The sequence below is a fragment of the Strix uralensis genome, chromosome Z, assembly GCF_047716275.1.
Source record: "Strix uralensis isolate ZFMK-TIS-50842 chromosome Z, bStrUra1, whole genome shotgun sequence".
NCBI classification, from domain to species: domain Eukaryota; kingdom Metazoa; phylum Chordata; class Aves; order Strigiformes; family Strigidae; genus Strix; species Strix uralensis.
This window is the reverse complement of record NC_134012.1, coordinates 98,181,607-98,196,439: the sequence shown is the minus strand read 5'-3', so window position 1 is coordinate 98,196,439 and position 14,833 is coordinate 98,181,607. Positions and strand designations below refer to the sequence as shown.

Here is a 14,833-nt window from a genome sequence, read left to right as displayed (position 1 = left end):
ATCTCAGTACTTTGTCAGAAACTGCATTTATTTTTAGAGAACAAAATACTGAGACATTTTAAAATAATAAAAAAAATCTAAGAATGCCCTCATTTACACTTGACAAATTGAAGAGATAACTACATTTACTTCGAGATGAAGCAAAACACAGAATGGACTTTAATACCTATATAAATTTTAAGATCAGATGACTGAAGTAATTTCAGTGATTGAAGTAATTGAAGATCAGTGATTGAAGTAATTTAAGATCAGTGATTGAAGTGATAAGATTTTGTGTGCCAAAAACTAGAAGATTAATCTTAAGTGACTTGCCAAAGTAGTTTTACAGTAGACACATCAGTAACTTTGATCCAAACAGAAAGGTTTCATATACAAGACTACAGGCTGAAGTGGCAATCTTTTTGTTTTAGATAAACAATACAAAACTGGTATTATTTAGAACATGATCCAGAGCTGCGGTTTCGTAAAGTACGTGCAGTTCAAATGGCAAACCAGCTGAACCCTAAAACAATTCCCAAAGGGGAATGGGGGGGCAGGAGATCTGTGCTTTTTTATGTTGTTTTATCAACATGAAACACTTCATTACTATTTTTATTTATTTATTTATTCCAGGTTATAGTAGTTACATTTCAAAATTTACAGGGTTAGGCAAAGAATACATTGTAAATACAATAAGAAACAATAGTAGTATAACAACATTCTCTCTAAAATCATAAAGTGAACGAAAAGTTATCAATGAATCCACTTTTCTCACATTTTCCTTCATTTCACACAGTAAAGCTTTTGCGTTTGGTTTTTTTTAACCATAATAATAAAGTAATAAAATCAAGCCAACATGATCAAATGAGTATCTGTTCTGAAACTGAATCTTTTTTAATATATCACCTCAAAAGAGATCTGAAAAATTCAAGTCTTGCTGATCAACATTCATTCTTTCAGGCTTTTTGATGACTAGATGCAAAATACCTTGGATTTGTGTTACTGAATTATATATAAAGACATAATAAAGTCTTTTTCACCATGTATTAAGCAAAGGCACATGGAACATGGCTGTGTATTGAAAATATCAGGAAGTGGTGTGCACTTTGTATCTCATGATAGGATTTATTTTCCCTGATGCTACCTAATGATTCATTAGTTATGGAAGCAGAGATATTAGCCAGATCTCTTCCCCAGTTCTACTTGCAAAAGCATTTCACAGGAGGGTTTTGGAAACCATCACACCCTATTTTTACATAGCTATGACAGTTTAAAAAAAAAAATTGTCTATGTAAATACAATTCGCATTAGGAAAAGGCAGGCAAACATGCACCCCATATACACCCCTCCAGAAAACATCCCATTTTTACAAGTACAAGCTGCATCTTCCCATGGAAGGACTGATACAGCCTTGATGCAAAACTTTTGATGGTCCAGACCAACCCCCTCCTCAATCAGTCTGCAAGATTTAACAGAGCAGTTGGAATTGCTTCTAACTTAATAAGCCTATTTCCCATGTGCCTTCATTTTCCTGATCTAACACTATGAGAATAATAAAATTTGTGAGAAAGACCAGTTTCTAGCTTCCTGTTTTGCAAGGTACTGTCCATCCTTATCAATCAGCCTGAGTATTTTAGCTTCTACGGTACAAATTACACAGTGCATTTGTTCTAATGCTTTCAAATGTAACTGCAGTGGTCACAGGGCAGACCTTGACTGTTTTAAAAACATCTGCTCAACTAGCCTGATTTACACACACTCATCAGGCAAAGGCTCCCCTTGAAGTCAGCTGAAGGATTCTCTGACCAAAAACTGCAGAAAAAGTTCAATTTTTAATGAGATTAAATGCTAGCCCCATTGAAATTAGTAGAAATTTTCTACTGGTTTTAATAGGGCTAGAATTTGATTTCTTAATGCCCTTTCAATAGTTCTTTTTAAAAAAAAAAGATTTACAGTGTGTGGATACAGGAAGAGACAAAATATATTAACAAGATAAATCAGTGATAATAAATATGTTTCAATTTGTAAAAATAACGGCCAAATATAAACCTATTTCATTGAAGTTAAGATAGGTCCTCCAGTCTTAACTCTAGCAGCTCAGATAAAATAACCTAACAATCCTGCAAAAACACTAAAAGACACTGTGAACTTAAAAAAATAGAGATGTATATTTCTGCCTGAATTATTTTGTCCTAACACTGTTAAAAATAACACTGAAGAGCAGTATTTCTGAAAGGTTTAAGATTTTTCTATCTTTTTCCCATGCTCAGTTATTTTTTTGAAAAAGAAACACTGAATAAAGTTTCATTGTCTTTACCTGGATTTGGTTTATGTTGTATATTACTTTTTTTTTCCCCTAAATAAAGCCTGAAAATTCAGATGTTTTGTTAGAAGCATGTGAAGCAAAACCCCAAACCCTCAGATAAAACAATGTGTGAAGGGTGGAATTTCCTACAGACCTTCCTTACCAGACCCCACTCAAGGGAGGGAAGCAGCATAAATGCCTGGGAAAGAACCTGCAGCCAAGCCTGCAAAAACACTGCACACTAAAGCCCCTGGACTTCCAAGGACATATGGTCCAATTTTAGGAGCAGATCCTCTAATTTTTCATTTACTGAACTGCCAGTTTGACATTTAGTGACACTTAAATTGACCCTTTATATAATGACTTATTTCTTTTGCGCTTGCAAAAAAATGGTAAAAAAGTAGCCGTTTTTCACCTGCTACTAAATCCTGACTCTGCAGTCATACAGGTGTTCAATTACTCCTGTGCAAACAGCTGCCACATTGAAAACCTATAATTTAATATTGAAAATGGCAATATAGAAACTTGAATAAGCCAGTTGCGTTTAAATTGGCACCATCTTCCCTGGAATTACACTAGTCTATCCCCTGGAATTACCTGTAATTCCCTGGAATTACATCAGCCTATCTGACTTGATGCATTTACTCTTTCAAGACCGTAAAATAAATAAAATTCTTTAAAGAAACTAGAATGTTTCTCTACTCCATTCTGAAGTACAAAACCTAGGGCAATTAGAGAAACTCTTAAATTATCATCTGCAATGCTCCACGTCTGTGCAAAACTCCGACCGATTTCTCCTCTACTTGTTAAATTCAGTGGTTTTGAAGAATTTGCTGAGATGTGAGCATAAACATACATTCAAAATGTAACTCTGGGTTGGAAAGTAGAAGAGTTGCCTTCTGATAATCTTAAAATAGTCTTAAGGCCAGACTGCTTTAATGAAATACGGAATGCAATTTATGTTAAAATTTCAGCTGAAGAAATTTTAACTCCCTGAAAGTTTCTAGTCAAAGCCCTTTGAACATAAGAGCTTATAATGGAAACCATGACAAAATTAACTGCAGCCATATCATACAGCAAAAATATTTCCAGGAGAAAAAAAAAACCCACAAACTGAAATTATATATTAGGAATCTGTTTCCTCAAAGAGATGCCAAAGGCTGCATTTAAAATACAGTCTCATCACTAGCATTGGTATCTGAAAGTTGGTTTATTTAGTGCTCTGCATCTTTCAAATTCACAATACAAAGCAAGAAGAGAGATGCTCCTATTTAACTGCACAGCCTGCCAAATCCTTCATCAGGCAGGTTATACTGCACCTGAACAGAAACGTGGGGTTCCCCTCTCAGTTCCTAGAAGGAGAAACATCCTTCTTCACATGGAAAACAAGCTAATGGACCAGATATTCAACTGCATAAATCAACGCACACTTTTCATTTCAAAGGAGCTGATTTATGACAGCTGAAGTTCTGACTCCAGTTCTGAGGCAAGTGAAAAGAGCAACCAAACAAAATAGTATTTACCATTTACAAAACCATTTACAACCATCGGTCTTGCACAGGTATTCTTAACACTAGGTAGCTTTTGTGGGGAAATTAAGTTAAAATTGTATCAAATATGAAGTATTCCTTCAGTCTTCTGGGTGCCTTGGAACAATTTTATCGTAGAAAGTACAGCTTTAAAGTCTGTATCCTCAACTGCTGTAATCCTCTGCTTGTTCTTTCACATAGCTATTTGCGTTGAAAACACCAATTAACATAAATGGATAAAAATGTTTGACAGATCTTCATTTTTGCCTACAGTAACCAAATCAAATTTTTTATCTATTAATATGCTGGATGATTTCAATGTATGTTTGTTGGTTTTTTTAAAGATTACCTAACCAAGACATTGAAAGTTGGCAAAATTTCACTGGCTACATCCCTACTAAAGTTATCATCCATTTATGAGATCAGTGCATTAAAGTCTGTTTCAGTCTGACAGATAAGTAAGTTCAACTGATCCCCTTACACAATTTGTTTTGAAATACCTAATTGCTCCATATACACTATTTTATAAAAAAAAGTTAAGGGCATGCTTACAGACATACTGAGTTAAGTGACTCTTACACATTCAAAGAAACCAGTCACTGCAAAAAGCTGCTTCTGCATGCACAGGAAGACTTGTAAAGTTGTCATGCTTTAAAATATGCTGCTCTTATCATCATCATAAAGTTATATATATATATAAAATCTATGAACACCAGAAGGATCGGAATTTTTTTTTTAAATATTAGCAAATAATCTTCCCCAAAGGATCTTAAAGACGAGGACAAGTTTATTAAATTGCAATCAAACATAGACTAACTTGTTTAACTTTTACCTATAGTTAAGTTAAAAATGCACACAATGTCAGACAAGGGAGTTTTCTTACAAGTTGATATCAAAATCTTTGTATCAAAATTATGCATGAAGGTGATCTGTAAAGAATTTATTCCAGTACTTAAAAATTATCCCCTGCATAGTCTTTCAAACAGCTACTCTGAAAATAACACAGCTCTCTAACCTAATTTTTTTTTAAATGAAGGCATCACATACTTAAAAAAAAAGTAAGTCTGGGCCAAGAATAATGTTAAAACACCAGTGTTAGTACCATGCTGGTAACAAAAAGCAGTTCTTGAGTTTCTGTTACACGTTTGATTTAAATCCCCATATAAGTTGATGGAAAAACTCCCGCTGACTTCAGGGAGAAAAAAAAACCCCAGACCTACAGAAGATACACTGGTTACTTCCAACAGGAAGAAAAGGAATTACACTAAATTATAAAAAAACAGTGACTGTGGTTTAAAAAGCAAAATAACAGAGCTAAAGGAGAACTACAGTGTTCTCTCTACTTAAATTATGTCTATGCAAAGACTTTCAATTTCCATTATTAAAATTTTGATTTAATTTGCATTAGAAACTTTAAGCAACTTCTAACTCATGATAAATACACATTTTTGGTAGCTACAGAGAAGTTACTTCACATGAAGAAAGGCCTTAATGGAGAGGTGACCAAAAAATCCCTGTGTGTAGTGATAATAAATAGAGATTTCTAATATATAGTTTAAATTAATCCTATTTTAAACATCACAGTTTCAAGCCTGCCTATTCAGGATAACTATCAGTATAAAAAAATTCCACACAATAGCAAGTTATTGTATTATTTAAATGGAACTAATGGTCTGGCATTCCCCATCACAAGTAGATAATGATTTCAGTGGCATTCAAACATGGTTCAGAAGAAGCTCTTGCTGTCTGACCCAGACCAGCAACCCGTACCTTCAGACCACCACAGTGTTTACTAATCTGACTGTCAAGCCTTTGAATTCCTCTGCCAAGGCTCAATCCATCCACTGACGGCTGCTTATCTTAGGACTGACACGACTATTTTATTCCAGCGTGAAGGATGCAGTTTGATTGTATATACAGAAGGAAGCAGCAGTGCTTTGTGTGCCCAGGTCATGCATGCACACGCAGTTGGGTGTGATTCATCTCGCCTAACTTTAGCCAAAAGTTACCTATTCTAAACTGTTTATTAAGGGAGGTTTAGGCAACTAATGGAAGACAAAGACACTGCCAGGAGGAATCCTCTGTAGGTGTTTCTCTGTTCCCACTGACTCAGGAGATCCCCAGAACAGCAAACCTAAAATTAGAGGAGATGATTTCCACCCAAGCCAAACACACACATATATATATAAAAATATGTATACATGTGTGTATTTGTGCACACAGTATAAGACAGCTGCTTCCATAAATATGCCCTGTGCAACACAGCAGTGACATTAATAAAAACTCTGGACAGAAAATGAACTACTAAATGGGAGACAAAAAAATAATCCGTTGTGCACATTTGTTATGTATAGCTAAATCTTTAAGGTAAGCTTACTTATTACTTCTGCCTAAAAAGGAAGAAGAAAAAACTCATGTGTGACATGGTCAAGTCACAAAACTTGGGACTAAACAGACAGTTAAGGAAATGTTATGGGTCTGTATCTAGTCCGGTTCCCTAGGGTACTTTACATCTTTAAATATAAAACTTATTTCCTTATATAAATATTTTAACATGCAAAAAGAGCATTTGGATGAACACTCTGAATGCTCCTATTTAGCAAACACGGCTCTACTGATTTTGGGGTACCTAAGGAAGAATTCTGAGTTATATTTTCCCAAGTTTGGTGATGAAAGCTTAGGGTAGTTTCCCCCTGCACACCTTTAAAGGTGTTGATATGCGTGTGCTGGCACATGCATGTGGGTACGCTGTGTGGTTTTTTAAACTACGTATATATTCTCTATAAATTAAAAAAAAAATTATAACATGGTAATAAAACCTAAGAGAGGAAAACAAAACAAACATATACGAAGAGAAAAGCAAACCTTGTTTTTAGCATAATCCAAAGTAACATCAAGATTGCAAAGACCGGATTTAAGTTTATGATTGATTCAGATCAGGCTCTGCAATATTCCCATTCTCTGGAAAGATAGGTGGAAAATTGTTATTAAAAGTCACTGGAAACTCTAGTGTAGCATCGACATTTTGATAGCCCATGTAAGAATTAAACGACTGCTGTGGAAGTACTTGGCTATCAGGCATCTGTATGAAAGCCCCTGACTGTGTGGTTGGGGGGATTCTTTGGCCAACTAGTTGAATTTTAGGTTCCCTGGGCTCCAGTTGTTGCTTGCTTTCTTCATCCGTGTCAAGACGGGTTAGCTTTTCTATCCACATGCGAAATTTCTCCTCTGTCTGCCTCTGCATCTCGGCAAAGCAGTTCATGGCCTCTTCCAGGACATTGCCTATGCAGTTCCTATCCCACACGGTGCCCCTGTCAAGCAATCCTGGAATTTCCCTGGTCGCTCCTCCAGATCCCCCAGCACGACTGAAGCCAGCTTTAAAGACATTGAGGCCATTTGATAAGACATCATTAAGTAAAAACATAATATTGTTTATTAAGGCATGTTAACTCAGGAAAACAACTTTTCTAATTGTGTCCCTTGGATATGACAACGGGGGAGGAATTAGCAAATAGTAACCAACAGCATTACCGTCAAAAAACACCCGTTTTACACTCACTGAGGTTATAATAGAAATTTTGGCTTCAAAATTATTTTTATTCTAGAATTCTCAGACAATTCTGTCACAAAGGTCTTTTTTTAATAAATAAACAAAATTAGTCCAATTCCCTTGCAGTTTGTTTTGAACTTGACTGAAAGTGTCAAAAATATTATACAATAACATGTTTAGTTCTGTTAATCTGCAATCCAAAATATTATTAACTGATAAACCTGAAAAATTATGCGTATTTTACTTACATACTTGAACCCTTTTATAATGGACTGTTAAACACAGACAAAATTTTACACAAGGTTAACAGAGGGAAAGGCTGATATAGTGATTCCAGCATCTAAAGTGGCCAAGCCCAAAGCTCTTAGTCTAATTCTGGAAAACATGCTAAACACCAATGAAAAGAATACACAACACAAACACACAAACGTGAAAAGATATGCGAATGCTATGCTACTACATGAGGTGAAAGCAACCTCTGTTAGGTCTGATGGACACAGCTACATCACAGGCTAATCCACACCACAGGTAGGAGTGATCGACCTCACACCAACTAGAGGCCTGCCCTCCATCGCATGAGCCGCCGGCTGAGCAGCATTTCAGGCATTAATTCTAGCCAAGGCAGAAAACAGACAGGATGCAGTTGGAAGGAAATTGTCCTCCTTCCTTCTGTCCATCAAAAACATGGCGAAAATGACTTTGGGATTAATCGGAAGAACTTTAGCAGTGAGAAGGCCATCCTCGTTACCTTACTCTACATACCAATAAGAAAAGGCAGTGTTTTTTAAGTTTAGAGTTCACCCAGGAATCCTGTAGGAAGCAGTGAAACCCCAAGAAAACAAGGCTCTGTACCTGTTTTGAGGAATAATAAACAATGTGTGCATGCCCCCCCAACTCACAAACCTTACCTACGGTAATTCCAAAACAAGACAAGCATCACACTAAACTACACAAAGCAGCTACAGAACCTGACAATTTAATATGTATCGCACAAAACTTGTGGGATGCTCTAGCTTAAGAATAATAGAAAATATCCTAAGAATGAGCGAAATCATTGCACAACCTAAGCAAATTTTTACTAATAAAAACATAAGGCACTAAATCCTTATTGGGATTTCATTCTGTACATGAAATTACAGTAGTACTTAAGCAATACATTGTTTTTAGGAGCTATTTAAATGAGGTATACATAAGTCCTTCAGTAACAGCTAAGCAAAACCTAAGATTATTCTCTTATTTCCGAGCAGTAGCAATGCTACCCAGTGGGGGCCAAAAATCTATTAAAAACCCTACTTTTTAAGTCCTCTCTCCCATCTGTTTACCTATCAGACAAGCTGGAAATTGAGCATTCGGGTCCTCTGCTCAAAAATAAATTACTTCATAGCAACTAATTTGCATCCCTCCAACCGCATTTTAACTAAAAGTAATTAAGTAAAATGGTACCTTTCTCCTAAAATGTAGTTCCTTTTGTATATTCAATGTCTTTTTCCTCCCTGAAAAAAACACTCCTTCTGTTCATATGCTCCTAGGCTGATCATCCAATACGATTCTGTTTATTCATCTTTAGTCAGGGATCTTATCCCAAGGTCACATAACTGAACAGCAGTCTTTCTGACTTCCACAGGCTTACGATCAGACACCTTTAAGTAACGTTGAGTAAGTTTTAATTGTAATTTAAATAAAAACTATTGATGGCGATTTGGAGACAATCTAGCTGGGCTTTTAAAGTTACGAATGAACTAGCATTGTCAAAGTTGACAACATGGTATTGCAAATTGAAGTATGTATTACCCTGCAATACTATTTTTAAAAGGCATCATTCATAGTATATTTACAATTTACAGTAGCAGCAAATCAACGTGTCAAATGCTTCCCTTGCAGTTCTTGTAACAAGCCGTAGCCAATCTTTTCTTTACTGGTGGCCTTCAGTTTAAAATAAAAAAATCTAAAAATGCACTTTTATTATAATAAAATTGCTAGCATTTATCTAAGTGGTTCTTTTGCTATCTGCAAACTTACAGCTCTATAGTTTTTGAACTTACACTAAGTTAAAAAGCAAAGAAATCTGCAATCACAAAGGGGTCAGAATCCAAGACTTGTATCTTATTTTCAAGACAATACCTCCCGCAGAAAAGCACCTAAGAAATTCCCCAATGCTGTCTCTTTATGGGATCTATTAAGTACTATCCAAATAATGACCAAATCCAAAGTTATTTACTTTAGGAAATTTGACAACCTAACAATTTAAGAAGATACGCCACATCTTCCTTCTAATTAGCAACAGCGGATTCCTCTGTGGCGTTATGCTACCCAACATTTCCAGATGAGTATCTTACTGCAAATCACTCGTAACAGGTTTTTTTTTCCCTGTTCGTAAATGATCGTCATTCTGAGTTACTTCAACCAAATCCATCCCTTGCAAGATGCTTCATCTGAGGTCTACGGACAATTCTTAGGAGGAAGTAACGTGGCTGAGAGTCCCTTACACACACTGTGCTCCTCTCTTGGGATTTCTGTATACTCAAACTTTTTAACAGATTTTTTTGAAAGCCTAAAGCATTACTCACTCCTATTTCAATTCCAATTCTTTTGAGTTGTAGAAAGCATAATGGTGGTGAAATGCCAATATTGTCATATTATATCTGAATTTTTAAAAACCCCTTCCTTCTCCCAAAGAAAGTGTTTACACAGAAACAAATATTGATTCCCAGACTTGCTCTCATGCCAATTTCATTCAGAGTTAATTTGCGCATTCAAATTTGAAATTGTACAAAGGAAAAGCTTTCAACAGCAGCAGGTCTAGCAGAACCTATTTCAGGACTCAAAGATCATCCTCTTACACCATGGATGCTATCTGGTGTTTAAGAATGGTAAAATCCTAAATGCCAACAGAGAAGCTCAATCATTAAAAGATAAGAAATTGTTCCTCATCTGCAATAATTCAAAAATCATGGCATTCCCTGAATTAAAGAGCCCAAGATCATGACTGCTAAGGTCAGTAAAAAGATTCTCAGTAGCACCCATGAAATTTAGATTGAATCTGTACTTTCAGGTGTAAATTAACACCATATAATGCGTTCAGAATAACATATATTGTGCTTAGCTCCTGCTGAGCTCACAATAGTTTTATTGAAGTATCACCAGTAAGATCTCAACTCTTTACTTTTCAATCTTTCTTGAGAAGAACAAGCCTGCCAGTATTTTAATCCACGGTACATTTGAATTCAGCAGAGAACTGGCTCTCTACTGCACAACTGCTTGGTTCATAACTTCATGGCATTATTATGCATTTCACTGAACACTTCCCTTACCTTACTCATTTAGCCAAACATATTTCAGAGCCAGTGATGTGGATGGCTTGAAAAAAATAACTGCACTATTAAAATGAAAGAGGTTTAGTCAAACATAAAAGACTACTGTATTCTCAAATGTGGCACTTTAATTACTCAGACCACAGAAGCGAACTGTCTTCTGTAACGCTACCTGTGTCAATGGAAGGTTAAGAGCCAGAGCCATATATAACCTTTGTACATGAAAGCCACATTAACTGTCACTGAAAATTTTAGAGCATCTCTGTTGGCAAAGTTATTTTTCAGACAACAGACACGTGAAAAATCAGTCCAAATAACAAGCTATGTTGAGACAGTAATCAACACTACACCTGAAGTGTCCAAATACAGGAAGACTAAGGGGAACACACGCTACCTATAAAGCTCTTCTGCATCAATGTGTACAGACTTTTTTCAAAAGTAAAGGCAAAAGTTTTTTCACGCTTACATCCTTCTGACAGGTGCACGGTAGTTTCTTGACACTCAAGTGTCAAGTTAAACCTCTTAGCTTTTGACTGTGTGCACAGGACACTCATGGCCTGAATTTCCAGTAATGCTTTTTGATACCCTGTATTATTTTCTAACTACATGTTCATTCCCTATATTTTGAGGATATTCACAGTGTAATGCTAAGTGCACTAAAATGGCTTTCTAGTCAAAAAAAAAAATAAGTGAAGCACTTTGCCAGTTCCAAGAAGAGGGACCGCAGATGGCATGTGAACCTACCACTGCGACAGAGAGCTGGGAGTCCTACTCAGACTCACAGCTCCATCGCATCTGTTAAAGACCACAACGTTTCATTAACCCACAAGGAGCACAGGATGCATTTTTGGCCAGCTTTGTCCTTATCTCTATAGAGAGTATTTTTCTCTTGTACTTGGAGACTGCTCCCCACAAACCAAAGTCATTCCTATTTAAAGGAAAACCACAATGTGGCAGGTACACGTTGTACCTAATTCCAAAAGGACAGCTCACAAGTTTTAATGTCTTAAATGTAATTTAGAATCAAGCAGATGATAGGGGCTATGAAATAAGAATAAAGGTCATTGTTCCTCAAGATGGTTTTTGCACTCCCACATCTTGCATCACAGGTAAAACTGGGCCCTGGTGTAATCATGACTACATCATCAAGTTTTTTTGTGCACTGCAATGGGAACTTTTCACTGCAATTACCTCACAGTTAAGACTGAGAGCTCAAATACAGAAGAGTCTAGTGACACAGAAAAAGTACCCTAGCGTGGTTTCAGGTCTCTGCAGTGGAAGTCAGAAATCTAAGCAGATCTGAAAATACCATGTAGTGGCTTTCTGGGTCACAAGGTACTTCTATGACTTAAAAAAAGAATATGACCTGGGGGATTTATTATGTGTGTTCTGGGTTTTTTGGGGGGTGGGAAGGAACCTGTCCCAAAACTGAATGAAATAGTCTTCTTTGACAGGCTTTAAATAAGGCTTTAATTGCCCATCAAAATGTAAATATAGTAAATAAAAAGGCTATGAAAGCTAGAAGTCTGACTACTAAATTGGTAAAAATAATTTTAGATCTCTATTAAAAGTTTACTACACAAGAATTATAGGAGGACTATGCCTCTCCCAGACTTTCTAATAATAAACATGAACCTCCTTTGTGCAACCTGCTTCCTAGCAGTATGTGGGAAAAATGCCAGTTCTCATGGTGACAGAATCACTCACCATAATCAAGTAAATTAAAACACAGTTGTTTGTAAAATCTGTTGCAAATATTTTAATTAATTCATCTAGCAAACATCAGTTAAGCAACTTAAAACTAATTATTGCAGTTTTCCTTTAAATATTCTTGTCCTATGTAAGCTGATATTTATCTCCAAAAAAACCAAACTTCTAGCACAAGAGGCAAAAAGGCATGTAACCCAGTAATAATTGGCAAGCCAAAAAGTTTATTTTTATGTGATTTTATTTTTGATTGCCATATGATGATGGTTCTATGGTATAATATGCTGCAAGAATAATTCACACAAAATCCTGTCCACGGCACTTGGGCTAATAAAATAACAAAGGCTCAGCAGAGAAGAAACTTAAGAATTCATCTTTCTTTTGCTCATAAAATCACGAGAAGGCCCCTATAATTTGCTACCTCCAATCTTAACACAGATGTGTCAGAAAATGAGAAGTATAGAAATTATAGATCCTCATGACATAGGAAATGGTAACAGCTTTGTCTAAAAAGTTGGAAATTTAGGTGTGGCTATAGCTTGGGCACCTGCGTAAACAAATTCATATTTATGTCCTAAAATAGGTGACCAGCTGCAATCTGCAAGAATTTACAATAAGGCTAGGTAGGTTTGTCATGCACTGAAACATAGAGCTGAAAGCACAGCCTAAGTGCAGTAATGAACATGGCCCTACTGTAACACAGGCAAGAGGTATGCCATGTTATTTCCAACACAGCTGCCAAGCTGTGGTCTTAATATATTACAGCAAAGCTGGCCAGTTAAGAATGTATTTAATAGATTATCACCATCTAATGGGATTTGACAGCACTGATAGGAGTTCGTGTAGGCTTACAAAGGAAAAGATCTAAAAATTCCAGAATTCAAAGACAGTCCTTCCTCCAATTTACCATTCCTATACTTTGTTGGCGTGCAAAAGTGCACTGAAACCTCAGAACAGATTTTAAAATTTGCCCATGTCTTGTTAATATACTGCAGTCTTCAAATTTACAGAGCTGCAGTTCTCCTGGGTTTTCTCAAGTGTCACTCATCTAATTTAGCATGACAGCTGAGAAACGATGTCAGATGCGTTACAGTTCAGTTTAAAAAACATCCTCTACCTGGTATCTCTGCAGTGATTGTCTTGCTGCTCCCTGAAACCTCTTCATCATCATCTGATGAACTCGTGCTCGAGTCACACGTCAGGTCACTATCACTGGTACTGCTGTCCTGCAGCAGGTTGTACTTCTTGCGAGCAGCTGCCTCCCGTTTCTGTCTTAAGAGCCGGATTCTTTCTTTGTGCTTTTGGCTTCGATGACCTTTTACCTTGGTAACTCGACCATTCTGCTTATCACTAGACTGTCGGTTTTTCTTGGCAGCCATTGTTGAAGTTTCACTTTCAGACCTGGATCGCCTGGATTTCCTCCCAACTGCAGCCCCAGACACCGCAGAAGGGTCTCCCTCTACAGCAGCTTCAGCCTGACAGGGCTCATTCTCTTCTGTGGAAGACAATGTATCTGAGTCAGCCAAATGCCCACTGGAAGAAGGGGAAAGCATGCAATGATTAGAAGAGTCACTCTCGTAAACTCGACCACCCGTTGGCTTATCGCTCTCTGTAGATGCTAGCTGAGACTCCGAAGAGTCTCGCCTCAGTTCCATCAGTAAGCAAGGCATTGAAGAGAGCACCGCAGAGTCTGCTGCAGCGGGCACGCTGTCCTTCTGAGTTTGTGTCTCGAGTTCTATAGGTCCGTCTTCATCAGGAGCAGTCTCTTGCTTTTCAGAAGTCTTTGTCGGAACTTCTGAATCAACAAGTTGTTCTGCTTTTCCCACCGCCTCCATCTTCATTTCAGAACACTGAGGTCCTCCTGGTCTCAAAGCATGGAGCACGCCGTCAGGAAGACTGGCTGAACTAGATACAGACTTCAGCAATACAGCAGCCTGCACAAGAACAGAACAGCAAGAATAATTTACCCACGTAACTCACTTGATCCTGCTCTTCACAGCACTACCTAAACAACTCATTGCTTCCAATTACAGTGTGGTTCAGTATTGTATTGGTTTTCTTTGTTTACTTCTTCCTAGAGAACCCATCCTGTTACACCAAACTTTTTTCCTTTTGCACACCCGTGAAAGATGGTACTGAAATCACATTAAATGTGATTCACCTCACGAGAATAATCAAAACCGACCAGAAAATAATAAAAATATTTCTAAACTCTTACTTTACAAAATTCAAATCACTATATTATATGCAATGTGTGCTAAACTTCTTTATCTGGAAGTTTAAATGTATTTTAATGAAGAATTTTAGCCCTTGTGAATACTGCCAGCCTGAAAATTCCCAGACTTGGTAGTCATCTACCTGGACAGACCAGAATATAGTTCAGTTTCCATATCGATGGGAAATCTACTTTCAGTTGAACAGGACCTCAACCTTGTAAAATTACAATGTTTTT

The 14,833-nt window shown here is 36.9% G+C and overlaps 1 protein-coding gene across 4 annotated transcripts in view; it reads right to left on the bottom strand.

Annotated features, from left to right (window-relative positions):
* ARK2N (arkadia (RNF111) N-terminal like PKA signaling regulator 2N) overlaps positions 1 to 14,833 on the bottom strand; it is a 43,533-nt gene that overhangs the window by 13,387 nt on the left and 15,313 nt on the right. For 3 of the 4 annotated variants that reach the window (XM_074854951.1, XM_074854949.1, XM_074854950.1), the window contains exon 2: positions 13,499 to 14,315. In XM_074854951.1, the coding sequence (XP_074711052.1) occupies positions 13,499 to 14,222 (724 nt within the window). In that variant the 5' untranslated portion in view covers positions 14,223 to 14,315. Of the gene's footprint in view, positions 1 to 582; positions 7,189 to 13,498; positions 14,316 to 14,833 lie in introns of those variants that run through there. The other variant, XM_074854948.1, reaches the window with a different exon arrangement.